A 26,664-nucleotide genomic window follows, 5' to 3' on the forward strand; every position below is an offset into this window, starting at 1 on the left:
ATAAAATGCACGTTAGGTTTTAATTTTATTGCGCCCATAGGAAATATTCTGATGTGCCTTGGCAAGTGGAAATTCTTGTGAATAAAATTTAAGATTTTTAGGAGAATGAGCCTTAGCACTTAGGAAATGTGTGGAATTAAAAGGAGTAGAAGAATGAGGAGGACAAGATGCGCATGAGATATCCATCAAGCTCAATGAATTTCAAGACATTCCTTGCAACTACTACAAGTCTACAACCAACCAAACCAACAAATCTTCATTCTTGAGAAGCTCAATGAATTAAACATTAACATTATTATAGTAATATTTTGACATTCCATAGAAGGAAAGGAAGGAAGGAAGGAAGGAAGGAAGGAAGAAAGGGGAGGGCCATAAATTCTCTGGGCTTCTCATTTCCCATCCAACGACTGCCAAAAAAGCTGGTTACCTCTTGATTCTATTGCCCTCTGAGACTGACAGCCTTCGATCTCCTTGTCGTTAAAATCTTGGCTGCTCATCTCTTTTTCTGGTTTGGCGTCTCCGCCTTAATTGAAACCCTTCACCGTCGTTTACTCGTTCTCAGTCTCTCTCTTTCTCCCTCTCATTTATATTATTATTTAATAATATTTTGGGTCGGTCAGTTTTCATATTCATGAATCATGACCACAAGTGCAAATAATAATATATAAATATATATATAGAAAAATATTTTAATGACTTACCCTGAAATGACCGTCTAAAGCAAGGGGATCCACTCAGATTTTTATGAGCATTGCATGAGATACTGAGATGAATGATCTTTGCTTGTGAAGTGAGATCATATTGACATGAACGTCATTGTAGACATGGATATGTTCATACTGTCATTCCAGTGATATATATTCATGATGGACAACTTTTTCTTTTCTTTCTTTCATTCAAATAATTTTGCTTTTTTCTTTTTCATTTCACAAAAATACAGACGGAAAAAGTTTTACCACCTCTGTACAGTTAGTAGTTACTTACAAAGGATAGATAACTACCTTTATCTTATAGCTTGTTTACTAATTCGTAATTGGATTATGATAAATTGAATTGATGAGGAGTTGGATTGATGAGAATTAGATTTCAGATTCCTATTGAAGTTGTTTATTAAACCATATGAAATTGGGATAGGAGTGGTACTAATTACTAAAATATTCTCGTTTATTGGGTTAAAGTATATGATAAATTTTAAATTTTAAAAATTGTGTGAGGATATAATGGGTAAAAAAGATGAATTTCTAATACGTTAGTTATCCAGAGATTAGAATACCACATCTCACCCAAGAATTGAATTCTTTCAAAATCAGGAATTCAATTCCTAATTTTGTGTGGACCCCACTTACTTTTTAATTTATTGATGTAAAGTAAACGCAAGAATACTTCATAGGTGATTACTTTTCAATTCTCATTCAAATTCCTAATTAATAAACACACCATTAATGCAGTGGTTGATAGCTCAAGGAGGTTTTGAGATTAAAAAAATCGAACTTATATATATTTGACTTGTTTTAGATTTAGCCGATTATGAATTGACTTACTAAAGTCTAAAAAAGTCCAATTCTTTATTAATTTAATTGTAAGGCATCAATAAAAATACACATTAAAATAGGTACACTTTTGATTATGTTGTGGAACATATTTTTCATTTTATAATATGTATTTTTTGGTTGCATTTAATATGTATTTTTTATATATTAAAGTTTATTGGAAATTAGCATTTAGCCATGAACTCGAGGTCATAGGTCTGATTCCCCCTTCCCCAAATGTTGCTTGTATAAAAAGATAAAATTTATTGAAAATTAGTCAATGAAATTATGAACTAGAGTGATTTATATGATTTAATCTATACTTTATTTCTAGAAAAACTGTAGAAACTAGAAATACAAAAAAAAAAAAAAAATTACTAGATTTTAGGTAATAATTTTAGCTAGCCCACCCTTTTAAAAATTTATGATTTCACCCTTACTCACATAAAATTTCTGGAAAAATTAAAACTTGCATAAATCTGCATTGTTGAGATCACATATTATAATTTATTCATTTTATTCATAAACTTAATATGTATTTGTGCATGATTAGGCACACGTTTTTTTTGGGTACCGTAGGAGAATCATTGCTCTCTTAACTAGTCTCATATAGAAGAGGCCCCCTATCTATTATTCACAGTGAACATGTAGTGAATGTGACGAATGCATTAATCATGCTGTACATTGACTTTGTCATTTTAAATAAGCCATTAATTTCCTTCTTTAGGGCTTAATTACTTTGATTACTAGTTACAACGAGGACGGTCCTGAAAGCTGATGCACAAATAGTAAGAATTGGCCCAATGGGTTCTCCGGCTAAGTCCTGAGGTTAGTTTTGTGTGACAAACGAGTTGTCTAGTGCCCAAAGGTTAGTCCTTCCTTTGCATCATTTCTTTGGTGTTCCAGGATATTAACCAAGGTTTAAGCTTAGGAATTAGGATAGAGAGAGTTACATTGGGAAGAAGAACTTTGTACAATAAAAAAGAAATATAATTAAGCATATGTGGGTTTCTTTTTTTCTTCTGACCCAAATTAGTACAATTTACAAAACAACTTTAGTCTCTATCTCACAACCAACAGACGCTGAAAACCTATGAAAACCCTACATCAGACAACTCCATGTGACCCCATTGATCTTTGGTTTTCAAACCCTAAACCCATCACTAATGCAAAACCAGATCGGAGTTGCAAAGATGGAAATTTTTTGGTAGCATGCATGAAAGCAATAAAATATTGACAAAAGCCAAAGTGGGAGGAACAAATTCTGAGCGCCGCCAGTGTAATCATTCAGAATGTTAATCACAACAAGGGACCGAGAAGGAGAGTTTCTTCTGCAACTCCCTAGAAAAAATTTTGATTAAAAAATAAACGAAAAAGCAAAAAGCAGCAGCAGAAGCCAGAAGCCAGAAGCCAGAAGCTACTTTATGTGCTTGTCCAAAACTCCAGGCTCTTTCATGGTTTCATTGCATGTTGGATGGAGACGTGTAGATGTTTTCGAAGTGCCATTTTGAGAAATGGGGGTTTCATTTGTTGTTTTGTTCTTTTGCTTGTTTTAGCGTTTTACAGTTTTTGAGAGAAAAAGAGAGCGTTGAGGTTGAAAAGAAACCTCCTATTTTTTTACTCCATGTCATTAAAATCTTACCGTCTCCATCAGTCATTTTCTTACTTCCAACTTTTTCTTCATTGCTCTTGGAAATAGACCAAGGCTTTTACTCCCCCAATAGTTGCTCTGAGCTGGCACATATTTAGCGAACATTATTTTTTTTCGTTCTTAAAATAAAATATCACTTGTATAAAAATAAAAATAAAAACGGTTTATTTCCCTTTAAAAAGAAATTGTGGTTGGTTCTTTTATGTGAATATATCTCCAATAAGTAATAACTATTGGATTCAAGTTTCCGCTCAAAGAAATTAAAACAGTGTCGAGCAGATTTGATACACTTTGGAATAATTAAAGTGGGTGTCCTCCACTTTTTGTTACGCCAATATGAATTAGACAGCAAGCTGTACCAATATATTTATTAACCATTATTTAGTGTTCAAAAAGGCTAAGATCTAATTAATACAGAGAGAGAGGACAAATGACCAACTTAAAAAAAGAAAAAGAAAAAAAAAGATACAAAGATTGAGAAGATAATCATGGCCCTCCAAGTCAGGGACCGTTGGGCCAGTAGAAGATCCTAGTCGTTGGAATTTAACTCGAAAATTAAAACACTACCCTGCCTTTTCTTTTCGAATTTTGTGTTGCACCACCATGTCTATAAATTTGCCTCCATCCCCATGCACGAAAAAACAAAATTAAAAAATCAGTCAATTGCGCCAGCTCCTCACTTCTCCTCCTTCCTCAGCTATAAATACACCCAAACAAACACACTGCAATTTCCACCATCACAAACACGCCAATTTCATTTTTCCTTCATACTTCACAAAACAAATGGAAGAGGCATTTAGAAGGCTGAATGGGTTTACCCGCTCCACCGAACCCGACCCCATCTCTGACCCACCCAGGAAGTCAACCACCGCTACCCCGACCAACAAGCGCATGCTCAGAGACACCACGACAACCGCAGGCACTGGCACCGGCGGCGGCGCAATGAGATACCGAGGCGTACGACGAAGGCCATGGGGTCGTTACGCTGCCGAGATCCGGGACCCACAGTCCAAAGAGCGGCGTTGGCTCGGCACCTTCGACACGGCTGAGGAAGCCGCCTGCGCCTACGACTGCGCTGCTCGAGCCATGCGCGGGATCAAGGCTAGGACCAACTTTGTCTACCCGTCTTCCCCTCCTCACGCCGCCGTCAACGACCATCTCCTCCCTCCGTTCAGCTTCCACAAGCAGTCTCAGCCTTGCGTGAAGAGAAGTAACGGCTACGGCGCTGGCCACTCTTCGAGTTGGCCGTCTGTAACGCCGTTTACTCAGTACCCAGCAGCTAATAATAATGACGCTGCTGCCTCTCCTTTGAACATGCTCTTCTTTAGAAACTTCATCAATTCCTCACCAAACCCATCTCCGGTTTATAACCAGTTTCCGTACAATATCAGTGGTTCTTCTTCCTCTTCTTCTTCAGCTGCTTTGGTCAACACTACCAGCTGTGGTCAACCTCATGAAACCAACATGTCAGCAAGTACTAATTTCAGTTCTACTGGTACTGGCTCATCATCTTCCATGACTGTAGCTACTTCCGTTCCTCTCCTGGATATTACTTCTTCTTCCACAAAACCCACCACCCATGACGATCATTCAGATTTCTTTGCTGTGGAGCCATCTGATTCTGGGTTGTTAGAAGAGGTCATTCACCGCTTCTTCCCAAAACCCACCTCCAAGAAGTCAATGGACCCTCCAAAATCAGCTGACTATGGTCGCCATAATATGAACAACATTCCTTCAAGTTCCAGCGAGGCCTCTTTTGTGTCTGCAAATCAAGCTCCTCCCTTTGATGGGCCGACAAAGAATCATCCTCATCAGCATGGAGGTGTATGCTATAACTTCGAAGAATTGCTGCCACAACCACAGCAGCTTGGAAACAGTTTCAGTGTTGGAATGGATTATCAACCACAAGTATCACAGACGACGCAGGCCGTACCGTTTTACAATGATCACGTGCCAATCAACGTCCAGCTGGGCGGCCAAGATTACTCCATGGTCGATAATAACATGTTCCAGTACCCTGAGTTCATGGGTGGTTTTGCTGCCAGGGTCCAGAACTGAAGCCTGAGAGACTGATCTCTCTTGAGTGATGGGCGATGCAAGTTATGCTTTGAAGTTCGATGAGGTAGCTGAAGCTTAGAGCTAGATAGCTAGAAAGAAAGTATGGATCTAACGAGTTTGCATGTATCTTCCTCTTCTCCTGGCCTTAGGGTTTTTGTTTTCTTAGGAAGAAGAGTGATGGAAACTATTTACTATGGGTTTTGGTCTTGTTTTGATTAGATTAGATTATATATATATATATATATATAATATGTTAGAACTTGTTGTCATGCGCTCATATTTGCTTTTATATTGAGTTTTGAATTGATTTATCCGAAGCGATGAGATGCATTTTCTGAGCTGTGATAATTGCTCACTTGGGTTTAGGAAATTACAGTTGACCTTGTAAATCTCATCTTGCAATGCTATGATTGGACTTTTCGGCTCTTATATTCATACCTTGTTTATTTTTAATTATAAAAAGAAGGGGATGAGTGATTTTGCATCGCATTCGCGTGTATTGAGAAAACGGGACAGCTCTCTTGCAAATTTTAGGGGAGGGGCATAAATGTCATACAAAGTACTTTAGTGAAAACCCTAATAGGGAGGGAGGTGGGATTAGAAATTTTGGGGTTGAGCCAAGTCCCGACCACCACTGCTCAAGTTAGCAGTAGTTGCTGCGTTAAATAGGCACAGGAAATCATCTAGTTTTTTACTGTACAAGATGTATGTGGTCCTCTCACCATTTAATTTTACAAGAATTATGCTTCTTTCTTTAGCCTCTACCCTTTTGAACTCTGTTTCCTTTTCTACAACAACTCACCTAACCCTCTTACTTTGCCCTCTCCTCCTCCTCTCTGTAGATAATGCAGTCTCAAATGTTCTTCTCACTACACATAAATTGGCATGTCGCTTGAGTTATGTGTCGTTTTTTGTTTTTAAATTTTGTGCTCAACAAGATCATACTTCTTTGAGGCACACACTATCCTCTAACTGTTCCAGAGGAGATGCGACAGGGGTATCCAAGTTGCAAAGTCAGCTTGGGAATTCTGTATCATTTGCTAGATCAAATATGAAATTATGAGATGCATGTGTATGTAGATATATACACATGTTTGAAATGAAAATAAGAATTGAACTATAATAATTAAGGCATAACTGACACGTAAGTACAATGAGAGCTTATTGATTTGTCCTAGGCCTACATGAATGGGATACCTCACTACTAGAGCATAATTGGAAGAGCCTTGCCCCTCAACTAGGGGCTTAATTAAACGCTTAAGTATGGTTAATAATTGACATCAATAGAAGATGGACCAGTATTTAGTAGGAGTGTACGTAGAAGGTTGGACTTATCAGCACATGAACAGTGACTTGCTCTGTTCATAGGCTATAAGTATTTATCAATATAACCCTTTCTTTCAGCTCCTAATGACTCCTTTAATAAAGGAGGTTAGCTGCATCTTCATTGAAAGCTTTTGGGGAACTACTTCAACCAAAGCCTCCCGCGGTGTTTGCCTTTCTAATGTTGATGATTTTAACAAAAATGGAGAATATTCATTAAGACTATTATAGGAAGCAAAACCGTGCCACTAATCATCTTCTTGTTGCACACCGACTTGCTTTGCATAATGTGGTGGACAATTTTATTTGATTTGAGGTACTCATTGATTTTATTTAGGATGCCTTATTATGTGATTCTTTGAGTCGGGGTCAGGCGTTTTATCCACCTGTTGTAATTCTTCATTTTATCAATGAAGTTTCCCACGTTCTGTTGAGGTTCTCTATAAAATAAAAAAATAAAAAAAAATTATCTTGCGGTTATGGGGCACAATTTATTAGGGGTGGTTGCAATTCAGTTATCGCAACTTTTCAATGAAACCGTGAACTAACCGACATATTGCGGTCCACAATTGTCGGTATAAGAAACAACATAACATTACAAAACTTTCTATGAACCAAAAAAAAAAAAGAGTTTGCTCATGCTTAAAAATACTGCTAAAATATTAACAACCTAACAAAATTACCAACACAACCTATGAGTTTGCAATACTAATTGAAACCCATATTCCTACTATATAAAAATTTAATTATCTAATTAAGTTATAATAATTCACTAAATATTCAAATGATATTTCTTCAAGGTTGAGATTTTAAAAAAAAAAAAAACCAATAGAGGGAACTTCAAGAGATTGGCGGAGAATACACTTCATTAGTAGTACATTTAAGGGCTTGTCCAATGTAGGTCCCTAAAATTTCGATTTTCTAGACATATACATATCATTCTATAAATCTATGTGTAAAACCCAATTTCAAACTTAAATGACCAATAGGATATAAGAGGTCATAGTATTCCTATGTTTTTACATCGTTGCCATCAGACTTCATATTTTATTTATAATTTATTTCAATAATTTATTCCAAGCATTTCATTAATTGACATAATTGTAATTAAAACTCTATATTAATAGCATATCAATCACCTCATTTCTTTTGGTTGCCATTCCCCCTAAGAGCATCCACAATCATCCTCTCTATTTTTTATTAAATTTTAGCTAAAAACATATAAAAGTTATTTTAGGAGCTCTCTATAAAATTTAAACTTCAATCATGCTCTCTAGTTTATGGAGTCATAAATGCTATAACTCTTTTTTAATTGGTCCATCTCTATTAAAAAATAATATAAAAATTAATAAACATTAATTAAAAGTTTGAAATACTCATTAAATAAAGCAGCATTAAATTATAGGGAGCCACTATGAGTCATTTCTCTCTCATCAGATTTAGGAGCTCCTAGAGGTCTCTCTATTTTAAGAGGTGGATAGGGAGCATGGTTGGAGTTGCATTTTTCCAAATCCTCCCTAAAATTGTCTAAGGAGGTGATTTAGGGAGCCCATTGTGGATGCTCTAACATATCGCCCCCTAAAATTGCAAATTAAAAATTGTAAATTACGTATCCAATAATGTTCATATGAAAAATATAAATATTGTTATAAATCTATGGAATGTGGATGACCACCATAACATCCATTACCTCCACCCCTTATTACTTTGTAACCTCTGCCCTTATTATTGTAATTAGTAGCTATAAATTGTGGGTTAAATACCTCTATTGTAAGCCTATAAATAGGTGCTTATAAAAAATGAATATGATAAGTTGATACAAGTTCATAGAACAAATTCTCTGTATTTCTCTTCCTCTTATTGCTCTATACAATTCCACCTAGTTTTATAATAAATATAAATATATACCTATAAAAATGTAAGTATATCATTTACCAAAATAAAAATAAAAATAAAAATAGGTCAGTTACTTTGTAATTGAAATTTCCGTACATTTTTCATAAATTAAAAATAGGTACACAATAATTTATAGAAAATAGGTACATTGTATAATTGAAATTTATGCACATTTTTTATAAATTAAAAATAAGTACATTATTTAGAAGAAAAAAATAAGTTCATTATACTAGGTAAATTATTTTTCTAGGTATTATTAGAGAAAAAAAGTACATTATTTAGAGAAAAAAATAGGTTCATTTAAAAAAAATCATAAATTGATTATCAAATTATTTTTCATAAAACAAGTAATAGGTACAATTATTTAGAGAAAAAATAGACAAAATTTAGCAAAAAAATAGGTTCATTATAATAGGTAAATTTTTTTACTAGGCACATTATTAGAGGAAAAAAAAAATTAGGTGCATTATTTGGAGAGAAAAAATAGGTTCATTTAAAAAAAAATTTATTTTCATAAAACAAACAATAAAAAGATGATCAAATTATTTTTCATAAAACAAGTAATAGGTGCTTTATTTAGAGAAAAAAAATGTAAATTATTTAGAGAAACAATAGGTTCATTTAAAAAAAATGTTTTAAAAAAACTTTAAATAGATTATCAAATTATTTTTCAACATAATTAGAATGTACACTATTATTCATAAAACTATAATAAAATAGATTACTAATCTTATAATTCATAAAAGGAAAACAACATTATTTTTATTAAATAAACCAAAACGTTAATCACCTATAGATTTCATATACGTTAATGTTGAATTTAATATTTAATTTCAAATAAGTTTCTAAATTAATTCATAATTATGACCATTTGGAGATCTTTCCAAATTCAATGTATGTCATTAGTTACACCCCCTCATAACACATTAACTTATAAATAAGGGTAGTTTTGGAATCCAAAAAATACAATAAATTATATTTTAAGTTATATTAGGCAACTTGCTTAGTTTGATCCTAGTCATTGGATATTATTTGAAAAAATTGGGTATTTTAAATAGAAAAATAAAAGGAACGGTTATAGGTGATTTAAAATGAATTTTATGGTTCTAAACTCAATCAACTATACGGTTATAGGTGAGTCCCATATATATATATATATATATATAGAGAGAGAGAGAGAGAGAGAGAGAGAGAGAGAGAGAGAGAGAGAAAAAAGAGAGAGAAGAAGAAAAGAATAAGAGAGAAAGATTCATCTAAATGATGAAGTCCTAGTCTATGTTAGTTAATGTAATATAAGTATTTATTTTAATAATTAATTATATTATATTGCGGTTTGCAGGATACTGTATTTTTTGGATATGCGGAACTGCATATTACAATCGATTTAGATACTGTAAAACCTCAGTTGGTATTTGTGGTTTTCAATTTTTCGATCTAAAATGTCAGCCTACAATTTATCTTTGGGTTTGCATCGATTGGTTTGATGTCTTCCCAAATTGCTTCGGCTCCTACTTAAGATGATGATATATTAGGCTGGTCCTTGGCCCGAACTTCTTATAAGGTTTGGAGGAGTCGTAAGGCAAAGTTAGTCAAGGCCATGCACTTCACTGGCCCTGCAAACTAAACCTTAACAATGGATTTTCTTGATTTTGGCAAGCTCGTTTTTAGAAGCCCAGTATCCCTTGTATGCAGAAAATTAAACCTGGCTCTGCTGAGCCCATCATGGAGCTAGGCCTTTCTTGAGTTCAGAAAGCCCTGGTAATGAAGGTTTGGAAGAGTGGCCCAAATTAATCTTTGGTTGAGCGTGGGCCACCAGAGTCAGACAAATGGCAATGTGCCCAGATTATCTGCGGAAAAAAATTAGTTCATTTTGGAAAAGTTTGAAGCATTAAAAGAAATTTGATCCCCAACGTTTTTTCATCTTCGCTATATGTTGATGACAATCCAACCAAGAATTGAGAAGAAACTGAGGTATGCCAGTATCCATTAAAGATTCTGTCTTTAATTTTCTAACATGTGGTATTGCTTTCTGTTGTTTCAACTTGTAGGATCAGAGTATTTCTGTGAACCCTCTACTTTTTTTCTTTCTTTTTAGGTGCCAAAGCTTGGCATTCATGTGCATGCACAACCTAATTGGGCTAATTGGGAGAGTTGATAATAAGAATTTGATTGCTTCTACTGGTTTCATATATATATATATATATATATATTCTTTAGATTGTGAGAGACCAGTACCTTCCTTATCTTTTTCTCTTTTCAAATCAGAAAAAGACATGTACCCTTGAGAATGTAGAGCATGATAAATTTGTGGGGTACCCTATAAAGATGTGTTTGATAGGGTACCATGTCTCATGATTCAATGCAACTGCACATAAAAAAAAAAAAAAAAAAGAGAGAGAGGAAGAGATATATACAGAAGGGAAATGAAAGCTATAATGCTCTCTATCTTATGGATGATGATGATGACCATTACGGGTTTTTACAAGTGGGTGGTTGGAGCATTATCAAAAAGTGATAGAGATGTAGTTGGGTGGGACGTTAATGGATTTGATTATCACACCCGTGAGAGAGAGAGAGAGAGAGAGAGAGAGAGATTGATAGAAAAAGAAACAGACAATAAAGAAATTGCATGCCCTGCCCATCAATGTTTTAAATTTACCCATCATCTTTTGTTATCTTTAAATTATCTCGTCTCTCTTTCTTTCTATCTATCTATCTTAAAAGGAAGTGTTTGAACAATTTTTTGCTTTGCTTGTTCTTCTGAATCTGCTCCTTCTCATCATCCCCATATATTATATTAAGGTGTTGAGTTTAGATTGCAATGGAGAGTGATGAACAAGTAAGCAAGAAGGACATAAAGGTGGAGATTCCAGCAGATGAGACTGAGAAGTACGTGTGTGCCGGGCTCTCAAGACAGCTGAGCATGACGAAGAACAATTGCCTCTGCTCCCCCACCACGCATGCAGGCTCATTCAGGTGCAGGCTGCACCGTGCCCCGAGCCTCCAGCGGACTAAAAGCATGGACTGTCGTGGCCCAGCGTCTAAGGCAGGCTAAATACTAAATACTACCACTGCTACTGCTGCTGCTGCTATGTACAACCAAAGCTCAGTAATTTCTAAAGAAAAATAAGTGCGAATTGTTGCTTATATATATATATATACATATATGTATTTATTATGGCTCTTTGCTGAAGTTTGGAGTTTTCACATTCTCCTTGTATTCTGCTCTTTGTAACCATTGTTTTTGTATTGAGAGAATTAAAGCATGGCGTTTTATCAAGTGTCTTATAATTTATAAAAAATTATTGATTTCGACTAGCCTTTTGCTTACTGGTTCTGTGATTTCTGTAACAACTACGCTAGCATCAGTAATACTATGGAAGTGTTTCATACTGCACGAAATCTGGCTGAAACAGAGCCAACTCAGTCTAGTTCAAGCAGCATCTTCAAGGCGCCATAGCCCTACAAAACCATAATTTGAATGAAGACATCTGAAATTTTTATTACCTTGTTCAGTTGGAATTAAACCAATAAATGGTTCATGTTGCCCACAAATGGTATGTGTCTCATTTAAATACTTGCAGCTGTGTGTGTTAAAACATTTTTCTATGCAATTTATAATTGCTATAATGTATTATCAATTTTTTTTCATCAAGATGGACATCCCAGAGGAGAACTTTTAACAGGAGTTGGATATGGGCACATGGAATAACCAGAATATCTGAATGATGGTTACAATAAAATTTTAACAGAATAACAAGAAGCAGTTGCTTCCAAACAATTCTGGAGACTGGGTGGGGGAAATGAAGACCACAATGATGTCAAAAGGACAGAGCAAACATCATCACAACAATTATGCAGCACCAGATCCAATGCTACACATAAACCATGAAAAAATATATTTGAGTCTACTTCTGTAGTCTGTACTAATTTCCCCAAACAGTTGGATGTCTGTTTCAACATGCAAAATTTGATCTCAATGATACATGTGTATGCCTGGGCAAGCAGGCAGTATTTCCAACAATAGCAAAGCCATTCATGTTGCCGTTAATCATTTTTGGATGACACAAATTTCAACGCAAGAATCAAAGTCACCTACCGACATATCACTTCATAATTGTTTCTGCAATAGGAAGTCAATTAAGTTGCAGACGCAATTATGTAAAAACAACAAAAGCAAGCAAGCCAATATTTCTTTTATTTAATTCGGTCTTCACCAAGTTCTCTCTCTCTCTCTCTCTCTCTCTCTCTCTCTCTCGGGTTACTGATGATTGATTCACCAGTCAAATGAATAGGTAGCTGGGGAGCCGCTATTTCCTCACAAAATGACATGGTGGGAGGCAAGTCCTTAGCCTTTTGCTAGGTGCCAAAAGTCTTTCGGTTTGGGGTTTTACATGCATTATGGTTAAGTCATGTAACACAGTACCAGGTAGTTTAATGTCATCTTCAGTTTGAGAAAATGTAAAAGCAAGCAGCTGGTGATTTGAGGTGGGTTTATAATTATGTTTGTATAACGTGTCGGCCTGATAATGGGGTATAATTGTTGTACCTAAGACTTTTCATCTAGGTAACAAGTTTTTGTCTCTTCTTGTTGGTTTTTTGACTTCTTCTTTGCTTTAAATCCTGGCATGGTGGGTTGTTTTATAGCATCTTGTCCTAACTTTCCAAAAGATTTCTCTTTGCAAATGAAAAAAAAGAAGAAAAAAAACATAATCTTCTACTATCCAGATGAATTTAATTTGCCAGCTGAATAATTGGTTCAAAGGAAAAACAAAGAGTACAGAAATTCCAATACTACAGCAGTGCAAAATGTCAGGTACATGAACCCCCAAGAATAAAATTTGATTAGCAGGTGAGGATCCAAAGAGGTGCAGCAAGGAGACAAGGACAGGTGTTGCAGATTTGTGGACAAAGAACACAAATCTGGTCCCGCAATGGTCATCTACAACTAATAGAGATTCACCTAGAGGCTAAAGCATTTTGCACTTGATCATGTCCTGAAAATCTTCTTTCTTATTATAAAAAGATTACATGAACATTAATGCACATTGGGGATTCTTAATTTTGGTTCCTAGTGAGTTACAAGGAATGAGGGAAAAAAACATAGTATAATATGTTACTCGTTGGATTAACCAAACCCAAGTGGATCAAATTAAACAAAAACCACTCAATTCTTTTCACTGGTTGTACTTCTGTTGGTGGACCACAACTTACTGAACATTCTTTTGGGTCTTGCAGGAAGCAAGCAAAGAGCTTTGAGCTTTGAACTTCTCCCAATTCCATCTGGGTTCAAATCATTTTCATCCAAATCATCGTCTTCGGCGAGCTTCATTCGTAAAGTTGACATCTTGGACCTGGGAGATTTGAGACCTGAGACACTCCATTGGTCATCTGCTGGCATAAGACTAGAGGTGCTTAAAGGGGCTGGAGGCCTTGATGGGTCAATGTTATGTGTGGCTAGAAGTGCCCTTATGTTGCTAGGCAGCTCGGTCACTTTGCCACCAGCCATGGCAGCTCGAGCTTGCTCAAAGAAAAGAACTTGGACCACTACCCTTAGTGGGAGTAGCTCATTTTGTGCAGCATGCATGCAGGCCTCCATTGAGAGCTTTTTGCAGTCTAGAATTCGACACAGCCTCTTCCTTTCACTCTTGTTGAGGTCTGGATGTGCCTGATATTTACGCATAACGACTTTAATTAATATACATTAACATCAACAAGAGTAGTTGGCATATTCTATAATTAACTAATTTCTAAAACTTCATCACAACCTGTTCCAAATTAGAGCATGCACAGAGATTTAATAAAGAAAAATTAAGATTATGTCATTCAAAATGTGGACCACCTAATCCCAATTGGTAACCAGTTGTGAACTTGACAAGATTTTAAGGTCAAGAGAGTTGGTCATCTGCTGATAATGGTGACCCACATTCTGAAATGTGACAGCTGAAATATACTCAGAAATCTAAATACCAAAAAAAGAAAAAAACATGAACTATGGTAAATTTGAAAACCAGAATTTTGTTCTTATTACCTTGAGATAAATGTCAATTGCCCTGTAGAGATCATCATGGTCAAGCCTTGCAAACTCTGGTATTGCCTCAGCAATTGCAATGAACTTTGACAGAGACAAATTGACATCCCTGCCAATTTCCTGAAGATACACATCCATAAGCTTTGCCACCTTCAGCTTTGAGCTATGTGCTGCTGAAGATGATCTTCGACTCTCCTGAAATTCAAAATCAATGTTCTCCGCTGACCGAGACCTTCTCCTTTCAAAACCAAGCTTGGACCTTGGAGGGCTAGTTGGGGGGCTCTGCCCCTGCAACAAAAACTGCTCCAAAATGGTCATAACTATGTCTACATCATATCGAGTGTCGGTTTCATATGACACAGAGGGTATTATCAAGTCACTGACTGTTGCATCCTCTAATTGAAGTCCAACTCTTCTAGCCAATTCCATTTTTGAAGAGGAAGAAGCATTAAGAATATTGGCTGCCTTCAAGAGTTTAAGCAGAAAACTAGTAGATGCAGCACCTTTCTCCACTGGAACTAAGCTTACAATTGATTCCAAGATCAACCTATGCTTTGAAGTTAAATCATTGGCAGAGTCTGAATCTGAATCAGATGCTGCTTGTTTATGGTCGCATCCATTTTTTGATATGTTGGGCAACCATTTAGATGCATAGATTTTCAATGCATCTCCAATCAGATGAGAGGGCATTTTCCCACCAGATTTAATAGCTATCATGGTTCTCCAATAGAGGTCTATGCCCAATTCTGCTATGTCTTCAGCCCACCATCCTCTGTTTGCAGGCTTATTATGCCTCAGGCTCTCTGCACCATTGCAGGACATGTCATCTCTACCCCTCCTGGAATAACTATGTGACAAGCTAACCTTTGAAGGGTGTGTTAGGACTTTGGAAGCAATTGCCTCAATGCATCTGCTTGTGATGCCAAGGTCCTCTGACCACAAAGGAAAAGCCTTTGTGTTTTGTAGAGTGGCAATTGAGTCTCTCCACCCTTGGAGGATGCAAGAGTTGAAGAAAACCTCAAGCTTATAAATAAGGTTGCCCTTCTCAACATCCTCAGTCATCTGTAAGTACTCCGCGGCACATCGAGAAGCTACAATGTTGTAGGCACTGAGGGTGATTGTGATGCCATAGCAGAATTTTGCACAGAGCTCAAATGCCTCAACCCCACTGGGAAAATCATGGAGCTGGATTATTTGGTGTTGTGAAGCTTCTTGATATTCAGAGCACAGCCTCTGCAGCCGCAAACACTTGGACAGAAGAGGAAACTGCGTGCCATGTGAAAATGAATCAATTTAAAGAAAAACTCATATGCACCATTCAATTGAATTGCATCATATATCAACTTGAACATGTCCCATAATCAAAATTTGTGAGAAGTTCATTAAGTTTACCTTGTGAAGCAAATATCTGCTTCCCTTCACTTGAATTATAAGATCACTTGAAACTTCAGAGGAGACTGACCTGAATTCAGCAGGAAAAATAGAAAAATCTGTTAGTACCTTCATCAATGAATATAGGCATATCTAAAAAGTAACTTCATGTTCAATCAGATATGTGCTCTTACCTTACGGCCTCAGTAGTGTAGAAAGTATCTGGCCGAGATCCAAGTTTCATAAACTTCATGATTGATTCTTTCTTCTTATTTTCTTCTTATGTGCACATCAGAAGCTCATTAACATAATTGAATTATATATCCCTTGCAGGCTTCTACAACACCAGGAGGCACACAAGCTTCTTCTTCCAGCAGCAAGCAAAAGTGAAAGAATTTTCCTGGATGAGGAGAGAGGATATCCAAGAACAAGGGAAAACCAAGAGCTCTTGCTGTTGTGGGTGTGATACTAAACGAGTTTTATATATGTATATATATAATCAGAAGAAGTTGTCAAAATGACAAAACTCAAGAGGATCAAACACACCAAGGCTCAGGTCCTATCAGTCAAATTCTATACCCCATGTGACTTGGACATGCAAACAAAGAATTAAAGTCACTGCAACTAGAGCTGCTCTAAAACTAGTGTACACAATCAAATTTTGTTCAAACAAAAAAAAAAAAAAATCATTCAACAAAAACTTAGCCCTGAAAGATTGTAAAATTGTAACTTTGGGTTTTTGTAATAACTTGAATGAAAAATATGGTTTAAGGCCTCTCTCTCTCTCTCTCTCTAGCATGGCCATGCCATTGCCAGCGTGCAGATCAAAAGGCAACTCCCACGTGCTTCTCTCGAGCCCACTTGTGCCCTTCTCTCTCATGATTGCCACAGCATTTTTTTATTGCAAGCAGTAAGACCCCTCCTCTCCTTCTCTGATTATTTTTGTCAAACACTATTTTATACGCAGTATCGTATGTCTCCTCATTTCCCATTATTAATTTCTAAAAGGGAATATTACAATAATTGAAAAGCTAAAGAGAAAATATATTTATACTTTTTAATAAATTAAAATTTAAAATATAAATAAATAAATAAAAAACTAAGAATACAATAAAGTAAAAGGGATGCCAAACGCAAACAATAGGATATGTGTATCGCTATCAAAGATAGGCTTTTGAGCCTTTAACCATTCTCCACCCTACAGGCTACAGTAAAGCTAATGTCAAAACTGCCCTTTTGTTCTGCTGCAATATCGAAACAATTCTCTCTTTTTTCCTCATTTATGGCATATGGCCCCATAAGTGGGAAACTTTGAATATTATTGGTGTGACATGAAGAAAAAGATGCATGGATGATGTTAGAATGAGGCAAATGAAAGCTTTTTTTGGTCCTAAACTAAACTTTCATTAATGTGAGGCGATAAATAATGCATTATTCTGGCAGTTGAAGGTCTTCTCTTCTTCTTCTTCCACATATTTCATTTTCACATGGTTTTGCGATATTTTCTTTTTGTTCATATGTAACTTCGATGCATGATGATCGTAACAATGAGGACTAACAGCAAAGCAGTAGGTCCCCATATTGTAAGCATATGACTTCTGATCATATCGTTTTACCCAGTGGCCCCTTCATAGTTGAACGATAAGGTTTTCTTTCTTCATATATTCATATTTTTTTTTCATCTATTAGGACGAGAATCGACCTCTTTTAGCATGAGCGTCACGAGTCTATGCGTTTTTTCACAATCATTAGTGGTTGTTTACTTGTAGAAGCCGAAAATCTGTTCCAATTAAAGGGAAAACAAACAAAAAGAAGATAGGTGAACTATGTTAAAGAAAGATCGATTTTTCAAAACAAAAAAATAAAATCCACGGACTTGTCTACTTAAGTGTTTCACCATATTATGGCATAATCACGGAGAGAATGAGACCCTTTTTATGTTATGTCTCGATCAATGTCCTCCAGATAACAGAACCTAAGCTTGTAATGGCTCGATCAATGAGTACCGTTTGTTTTTTTCTTTTGCCTTTTTTGTTTGGGACGTTTGATATATCCAGGGCAAATGCCAAATCTAGAGCAATTGGCATGCTTGATATTTTACGGGTAAATGGAGGGTAAGCTGTGGAATGAGACTGAGTGGTGTCGACTACAGGTAAAGGTCATTGTGGGCATAAGTCGATGTCCACACCCTACGTGAGAAAGAGGGTACACCACAAATGCCGTAATGGTCCTCGTCCTGCTGCCCAACGGGGTGGCCAACCGACAGTATGGGACCTTCCCACGGTCCCACATTCTCCCTATACTTCACTACTTCTTAGTCAGTGGGACCCTCCTAGTAGAAACTTGGGCCCTTTACAGTTTGCGTATACAATACAAGAGAACTGCAGTTGGCAACCAATTCTAAAAGGCCCTTGGCAATATACTAGACCTCAATTTTGTATGTGAACGTAATAGAAAGTTGATTTATTACGGGATGATGCTCCCCTCCTTACCCATAGAAAGGCTTTTGGCCACACTCCTTGCCCATTGATTTTCAAAAAGTTACCAATAATTTCATCACCAACTGTTGGTAATGGTTATGGCGAAATAGTTTTATTTGAGAAATGTTTATATTGTCAATCTGAATTACATTTAATAAGATAATATAGTGATATTATATACTTGGATATGCATTTCCCACGCGTAGGGAACGGTGAGGCTATATCTATGACTTTATCTAAGCTAGGATTGACAAGAAACACAAGGACCCCACAAATTGTATGCATAAAAATCATGTAATCAAAGTGAGAACTGATGAGAAGGGGCACCACAATCCCACATTGGAAAAAGCTGAAAGAGACTCTGGTCAGTGCACTTGGGGGGGTGGGGGAGAGACTGGTCCTTGCTGTAAATGTGAATGATACAATTCATAGGGTCTCGAACACAACAAGATTGTGGCACTAGAATCATATCTGGCTCAGTTGCATACGTACAAAACTTGAAGCCCCAAAAAAAGATGAATTTGAGTGACAGACAGTGATTACACAAAGCTACGTGACCTTTTTTATCTTTACTTGGCCTAACAAACAAGGATTTCGTACCTCATCGCCATTTCCTTCCAGAGATCTCAAGGCTTTACACCGATTGGATTGGTAGGCTGAGATCAGTTAATGTGTATATATCAAGTGCAGCTGTGGCCCTGCTTGACTGGTTATAATCAGTATGTCATCTTGTCAAACTGTATGTCATTTGTTATAGCCCGCACTGTAGGGCATGCATGGTTATTTTGGTAAGCCTAGCAGTTCTCCAGCTAGCATATATAGGAGTGTGGCCTAATTCAAAATTATTTGTTTATTTGTTTCTCTCAGGGTATTAATTCATGTACATGATTTGCGTGATGATTCTGTCTCTTGCATATATATTTAATCGATCATCCTTTTTCTGTTTTTGAGCTTGAGATTAATTATTTTTGTTTATATATATATATATATATATATATGACAGTTGATTTGCAGTTTGTCTGTAATATCACGTTCATTAATTCTTCCCCAAGTTGGAATTCTTTTAGGTAACTAATAATGTCAGAGACTCTCACATCAAAGAAACCCAAAAATAAAAATAAAAAACTAAATTCCAAAATGAAACAGTTAGCATTTGAGGGATCCCACATGCATGGCTGTGCCAGTAAGCAGCTGCAGCCTGCAATTATATGAGTTTTCGTACCAGTAGATTCTGTATCACTAATCTAAGACTGCTGTTCTGGCTCAATAATGAGACGTGAAAGAGGAAAACAGCAAGCACAAAATTTCAAATCAACATTGGTACTTATGGCCTGTCGTCACTGATTTTTGGGGTCAAAGGAGAAAAACTTACTTGCAACAGGAATAATATTAATTTCGACTTATAATACTCTTATAATACGTGAAAAAGTTATCTCACATATCATTGTGTTATTAACAGGAAATAGAAAAAAGTATTATCCCATTTTATGAATGTGTTTTTCCTTCTTAAGATCTAGAGTTTATGCCCCCAAAAAAAAATAAAAAAATTGAAGTGGACCAAGAGATGTACTGAGGAACTCAAAGAAAACGAGGAGAATTTTCATGGGTTATAGTGTTCCCTTAATTCTCCAATGCTTTGTCATGGGTTATAATTAGAAACTGAAGGGTAGGGCCTAAGAATAATATAAAGTGCTTTGTTAAACATTTTGTCTTTGTTGCATTACAAATGTCAATTGGCACATTGTTCTACAAGGCCAAAACTAATCATGGTTTGCTTTGAACTATCTGTCAGAGGATCTACAAGATCATCATCAAAGTAAATGGAGGGTCAATGTGAGAAGATAGAGAAGGTCTAAAAGGGTAAAATGCATGATAAATTAGGGCTATTTTATTATTACATGCATGAAATGCAAGTATCCAAATACCATCACCATGCATATATACTTAGAGTTTGGTGTGTGATTTTCAGCATTATTAGGTGGTTTAATTAGCCTTTAGAGACAAGTAATGGTGGAAATGAGAGGGGGATTAGTCAAAATCAAGAGCTTAAAAGCTTGAAAATCACAGTTGTAGTTGGTAAATGATGAGGGACATCTCGCTTCCCTAAGATACCCACCCTCCTCCATTTGTCAAAGATTCGCGTGCAAAGCATGTATGGGCAGGATGAGTGTGACATGACAAATGGTGTTTTTAGCTTTAGCATTTTATTGACCACGCAGAAAATAAAAACAAGAACAAAAGCTTCTGTTTATATGCATGAATAATTAGTACTAATCCAAAATCATAAGACATAAGCATGCTTTTTCTCAAGGCTTTGCTATTTGACATGAAAGATATGCATCATCATCATCGATCCCATTTTTACAATTTCACACTCAAAAGACCCAATTAAAAATAAATAAATAAATTTACTTTTTCGCATAGTTGTTACTTAGATCGAATAAATGTCTTTTCGTTTGACTAATAATTTCTTTTGTTGTATATAGGGGTACAAAGATTTAGGAGTTGTTTGCACTAAGCCATTCATAGATCGACAAAATTCTAATCACTAAAGCAGATTAGTAAAGCAGCAACCTACTTGTTTAGGTTCCTTGATAACCTAATCAATTGGAAATGACCCAATTACTGTAATGTACAACCGGGAAGCTAAATGAAACAATGACGAAAACTCTTAAAAGAGAAATTGATCAAAGATGTTAGCGAGATTTAAATTAATATGAGATGCTTAATTCAACAAATGAAATAATCACAACATAATATAATAACGGCAACTTTTAGAGAAAATCTTGATTCTTTTAAAGTGAAAAAGAACTCATCGAAACAAATAGGATTTTCACACCTGTCAAATTTCAAAACAAAGAAAGTTAAAAAGAATGTGAATGAAAACTAACAACGAAATTTCTTTTTCATTGTTTATAGTTTATATAAGGTCACTGAAAAATCCTGGTGGATTTGTCTTACCCATTTTTGTCCTGATGCCGTTCAGGTCTGTCTCCTTGAAATCATGTATCTTCCTTTTTCAGACACACTGGAGAAATGTTGATGTTTTGTTTAGTATAAAATCTTTTTGCCTCGTAGGTGCATTATCATTGCTCTAATCTCTGGTCATACCTCAATCTACTTTTGCCCATTTGTTTGGCCCAACATTCCGTCGTCCTTAATTACGTAGGTAAATTAGCAGGGCTCTAATAGAGAAAGGTACAAAAAGACAGTGTTGTGTGATGTGTTGCACACAATTTTGACATCACTTTCGGCTTGAAGACTACTTTTGTTGAGGCTGCATTGTTCGTAACAAATCATGGATGAAGTCAAGTCCACGTCGAAAATGTGCAACACAATTGAGATAAAATCTCACACTACAGCACCGTTAACTTTTGCGATAGAACTATTTCCTTCTGTCGACTAGACTGTACATTATATGACATGTTTGGTCAAATTATAAGTTAAAAGAGAAGTCGTACGAGAAAAAACAAATTGAAAAAAGAGAGCAATGAATATGAGCATAGATTTTAAGCTCAAATTGGATTCCACAACCCTAATTTTACATATCTTTTAGCAGTGTGTTCCACCCAGTGGCTGAAAGGAGGGAAAAGAGAGTCCAACTTGGTAAGGATTAATATCAACTTTATTAAAGGTATTGGATTAGCATAATCTGAACATTTCGGGGTCGGTTAAGATAAACTTGATCTTGATGATGAGATCAAGCATACGTGTCATTCCATCAGTCTTTCCAGTAGAAAGCTTTCAATTATTGCATCATTCATGGGAAACAATAACATCTCCATTAATAAAATGTGGAAAGCTGAAGAAGAAATAGCCAAAATAAAAACTCAGAGTTTTGAAGTTGGCAGAAATCTGAGGGCGTATTTGGTTTTGAAAAAGACTGTTTTTAAAACATAAAGTTGGCATATAACAATAATATTCGAGAGCAGAGGCACAAACCTACACACAGAAAAAGATAATTGTAATGATTGAGGCCCCATCCATGACCATGGCATAGCAAAGCAATGAACACCAAATAGCAAGTCTTTGGTCAACTTCGAGTAAAAAAGGAAGAGAGAAAAGAAGGGTTTGGAATTAATGTTTAAATTGGAGTTGAGGGGATGGCAACCTGTTGCTGGTATGAGTATTCTTCCTTTCTTTCTTTGATTTAAGGTTTAGGCTTTTGAGCAACTTCTCCAATCTCATTATTGAGAGTGGACCTTGTGGCCAAAATTGCATACGGAGTAGTGATTAGGTCACCGCTTGATCAATTCTATTGGACCACCATTTGTGTACGGGCAGGTGTATGTAATAAGTGTAAAGTACTGTGCCTCCACACTCCCATATGGTACAAAGTCGAAGATTAATATAGTTCGATCTGGTTTATGAAGATCAAATTGATCTGGTTTGCCGAATAGTTAAGACGGGTTTTTTCCCACCTATCAGAATGGCGTGAATTTGCGCATAAAAGCGTAACAAATTATACAAAGAGATAGCAGCACAAATTAATTAAATTTAGTCTCAAACTAGTAGCATAATCGAACAAAACAGGTCATAATCAAGTAAAGTTTAGCCGGTTTGATTCAATTATGCTCGAATTGGTTCGGTGTGGCCGATTTGTTAGGACGGTTTTTGCCCCCATCTTCAATTTCATTGGCTTCACTTGGTTAAAAAGAATGTCAGCCCTCTTTGATTACTAAAAAAAACAGTTTGTCTAGTCTAGATCAAACATCCATGATTTTGGTTGAATCAGAAGCTAGATGCAAAACTTTAATAATATTTATTGAATCTTGATACTACACAACACAAGACTACAAGAAGAAGAAGAGACTGTGTGAAAAGCAATAACCAGAATTGGGCTCCATTTTACAGTAGAGAAAACCCTAATGCCCCAGATGAATGGACATACAACACAGAAAGCCCCATTCAGCATGCATTTTTGCACAAATACGGACAAGACTGAGAATGACAGAACCAACTAAGATCGATGCGCACTATTTACACATCAAACACCATACAAACATGTGAAGGCTGTCTCTCTCTCTCTCTCTCTCTCTCTCAATATTACCACCATTGGCTTTTAAGGAACCAGGCGGCCAGTTGGTAAGGGAACATTGACAAACCCTCACACCAAATCAGTTCGATTTGCACACGTGCGACCTTGCACGTACTTATCCCCCTTGTCTAGGACTGCCACGCGTGTGTGTGTGACAACATCCTCCAACTGTGTAACATGGGACCTGGGCCAGCGGTTTTACCTGCTGTCTTGAACTCTTGAGTCTCATGGAACCAAATCTTATTGGGCTTCGTTTTTTGTTGGTATGTTTTGAGATAATTGGGTTACTCTTGTTCATATCTAGCTTGAAAGGTTATGGGCTTGGTTGATTGATTTTCATGTTAGGCTTAGCTTTTAAAAGTAATTGTGTCATGAGACTTGACTGATTATTGGACCGATGCCCACTAGGGCAAACAGACAAAAAGAATGGTTCCAAGGGAAAAGGCCATGACCTTAACAACGTGGAGACCTGACTTCTTGGGTATGGAGCTCTGCACAGGATTCAAAGATGACGTTGTCGTTATGTGTTTTTCAAATGGAGAGGGGTCCTTACACTATCTAGTATATGATAAATACCAAAACGTTAATGGGAGGCCTTATTGTTTGACTTTTAAATGTGTAAAGCCGGAGGAAACCCCTTCATGTTCCGGGTGTATGCATTTTTTATTTCTATCTCTCCCGTTACGTGATTGTATTATACATTCAATTTATCGTTTCAATCAAATACTTTTTTATATCATAACACGATGTGACAAAAAGATCAATCCCTTAGAGAGGAAAAGCACACTAAATGAATTTGTTAAAATAACAAACCATGCATCTAAATGAATTTGTTATTTAAAAAGAGGAAAGAAAAGAAGAAAACCCTACGATTAAATACAGGATACAGATTGGATAGAGAAAAGCACACTATTATTTTCCACTTCTTGTTATTCTCAAATGCGACAGGTGTCAGGTACTCGATTCTTGATTCTTGATTCTTGGAGGTGCTTTCTTTGTGGCATGAGCTAGAAAAAGAAGGCACTTGATATTTCCAATGGAAGGTTTACATCGAATTATCAATCATTAAGTACCCCATCAGCATGCAAAGATACTGCCTTGCTGGGCATCTAATTAAATTACTTTTTAGTTGTAGCCTTTTCTTTTATTATTATTACCTTCCTAATAAAGATAAGACGCAGGAATAATATGAATCAAATTTTAAAAAAAATATAAAGCACATGCGATGTTACTGGAAAGCCAAGCAAAGCAGCTGTTGGGTATCTTTGTGTCCATTAATTCTCTTGTATTGTTTCTCCTTAATTTTGATTAGAGACCTTTAGACCAACTTTCTATTAAGGGAAACCCAAATTAACAATTTTTATATATATTCCAAATCAACAAACCACATGAAAGTTATTCACACACGAATATGGTTTCCTTTTCTCTGTGTTTCTCGTCAACCAAACTTAGCTTAACTGTAGCCCGTCCAAAACGAACCAAGAAAAAGGAAATGTGGGTTGACTCACCAAAAAATAAGAAAACAAAATTTAGCTCGCAATAGGTAATTATTAAATTTCAGAAATTTTGCAAAGTACTCACATGTGTAGTTGTTTGAAGTAATTACTCCTCACGTAAAGTTCTAGATTTGAGTTATATCATCTATGTATTAGATGTGAATCTAATATATTATCGCTGTTTTCAATAAAAACAGATCATAAAAAACAGAAATTTTTTCATAAGAGGAGACGTGCAAAAGGCCATAAAAAAAGGAAAGAAAGAAGAAAGGAGTCTGGTTGACGAAAGTCGTGAGTCGTCGCTCCAAACACTTAACACTCCGTACTCTATGGTTTAATTGAACGTTTGGGTCAAGTCGACGCACTCAAAATGACAGAATTGGCATCGCTATTAATTTTGCTAACGTTCATTTTTATAAGATAAAATGTTACTTTCACTTAATTAAAAACGATTAATATTAGTAATAAGTTGATACGTGGCGACGTGTGTCAGCTGCCTCATGGCCACATATGGCACATTTTGATTATGAAAGTCTAAAAGTCTAAAAGTCTAAAGTAGAGAGAGAAAGGAAATGGGAAGGAAATTGCATGAGAAAGTTGGAAAGAAATAGGACCATTTATGTGACCAGATCTACTATAGCTACTCTTTGTTTTTGCGTATTCCTTTGGAATTTGATTAGACAGAACGCATAGTATTGTACCAAATTGACTCGCAGATATTTTTTAGATGGTGTCATTTAGGAATTCTTCCAACTTCTAAACTCTTATTTGAACTTTCAGGATAAAGACTTGAAATAGACGGTTCAATTGTTCATCTTAACTAATGGTATTATGGAATAAAGAGAGTTCTTAAACAAAAGGAACATCTATTGTACGAATTAGAGTCGTGAGAATGGATATGATAAATCATTACGTTTGTTAAAATCATTGTTGGAAATTTAATATGTGGCATAGTCATGTTTCATATCCTTCACTTTTTTGGGGGGAAGTTTTATACATGGCATATGCCGAGTGTACTTTAATGCAAATAAACTACATTTCTAACAAGTTAAAACTAATTAGCTCTTAGTCTAGTTGTATTTACTTTCTTATTTTTCTAATATTGCAAGGAATCGAGAATTCGAATCCCCTTATAAATAAACACAAAAAATTACCGATAGAAACATAAAAGAGGTGCATTTTCATCTTATGTTTAAAACTTTCAAAAAAGCTAAAACATTAAATTAAAAAAAACCCCCTAAATGAAAATAAACATACAAAAATAAGGAAAATAAAACAGAAGATGAATAGTTTGGCAACGACTTGCGCTTTATTAAATGTGATTGAAATTGAACTAGTCAGAGAAGGAAAGGCTTTTGTTTTTGGTCAACTTCTGAATTTCGGTCGAAGGAAGAGTGAAATGATATAATCAAACGCAATTAGTTAGAATAATAAACTAATTTAGGAAATAATTCATTAGTTGATCAAATATTTTTTTATAGTAACACAACGAATGTACAATGATTATAAGCCATGTGCTGCTCTGGCATAAAAATGGGGTATCGTATTTTACTTCTCAACAACAACAGCAGCGGCAGCATTGGCACCACCCACCATCTTAATCCCCCTTCCCCCTAATTACAAGAAAGGGAAGCCTCATGGTAGGACCCACAATTTTCATCAAATATGAGTTCTATATGTGTGTGCTAATGTGATGTTATTAATTCACGTATTATTAACATTCTAAAATACAATAATAATGAATGTATATATTATGACATTAGTGAATTAGTATTATCATGTGACGGTCAC

General features: G+C 35.8%; 2 protein-coding genes across 2 annotated transcripts; one reads left to right on the forward strand and one right to left on the reverse strand.

Annotated features, from left to right (window-relative positions):
* The first annotated feature begins 3,963 nt into the window (after positions 1 to 3,963).
* LOC117614937 (ethylene-responsive transcription factor ESR2-like) lies at positions 3,964 to 5,238 on the forward strand. Its single transcript, XM_034343879.1, has one exon. It carries the CDS (start codon positions 3,964 to 3,966, stop codon positions 5,236 to 5,238), a length of 1,275 nt encoding a protein of 424 aa, XP_034199770.1.
* Positions 5,239 to 13,291: 8,053 nt separating this feature from the next.
* LOC117613865 (BTB/POZ domain-containing protein At1g67900) lies at positions 13,292 to 16,529 on the reverse strand. Its single transcript, XM_034342470.1, has 4 exons — positions 16,054 to 16,529; positions 15,881 to 15,950; positions 14,489 to 15,754; positions 13,292 to 14,125 (listed from the first exon to the last, which is right to left on the reverse strand). Exons 1-4 carry the CDS (start codon positions 16,110 to 16,112, stop codon positions 13,625 to 13,627), a joined length of 1,896 nt encoding a protein of 631 aa, XP_034198361.1. The 5' UTR covers positions 16,113 to 16,529; the 3' UTR covers positions 13,292 to 13,624.
* Positions 16,530 to 26,664: the final 10,135 nt, after the last annotated feature.

This window comes from Prunus dulcis, chromosome 1 (assembly GCF_902201215.1).
Source record: "Prunus dulcis chromosome 1, ALMONDv2, whole genome shotgun sequence".
NCBI lineage: Eukaryota > Viridiplantae > Streptophyta > Magnoliopsida > Rosales > Rosaceae > Prunus > Prunus dulcis.

Excerpts from the sequence above, each read along its gene's own strand:
- LOC117614937 (XM_034343879.1), top strand. The coding sequence starts at position 3,964 with ATGGAAGAGGCATTTAGAAGGCTGAATGGGTTTACCCGCTCCACCGAA.
- LOC117613865 (XM_034342470.1), bottom strand. The coding sequence starts at position 16,112 with ATGAAGTTTATGAAACTTGGATCTCGGCCAGATACTTTCTACACTACT. Across the intron at positions 15,755-15,880 it reads GCAGATATTTGCTTCACAAG|TTTCCTCTTCTGTCCAAGTG; the intron begins GTAAACTTAATG and ends CATGGCACGCAG. Across the intron at positions 14,126-14,488 it reads CAATTGACATTTATCTCAAG|GCACATCCAGACCTCAACAA; the intron begins GTAATAAGAACA and ends CGTAAATATCAG.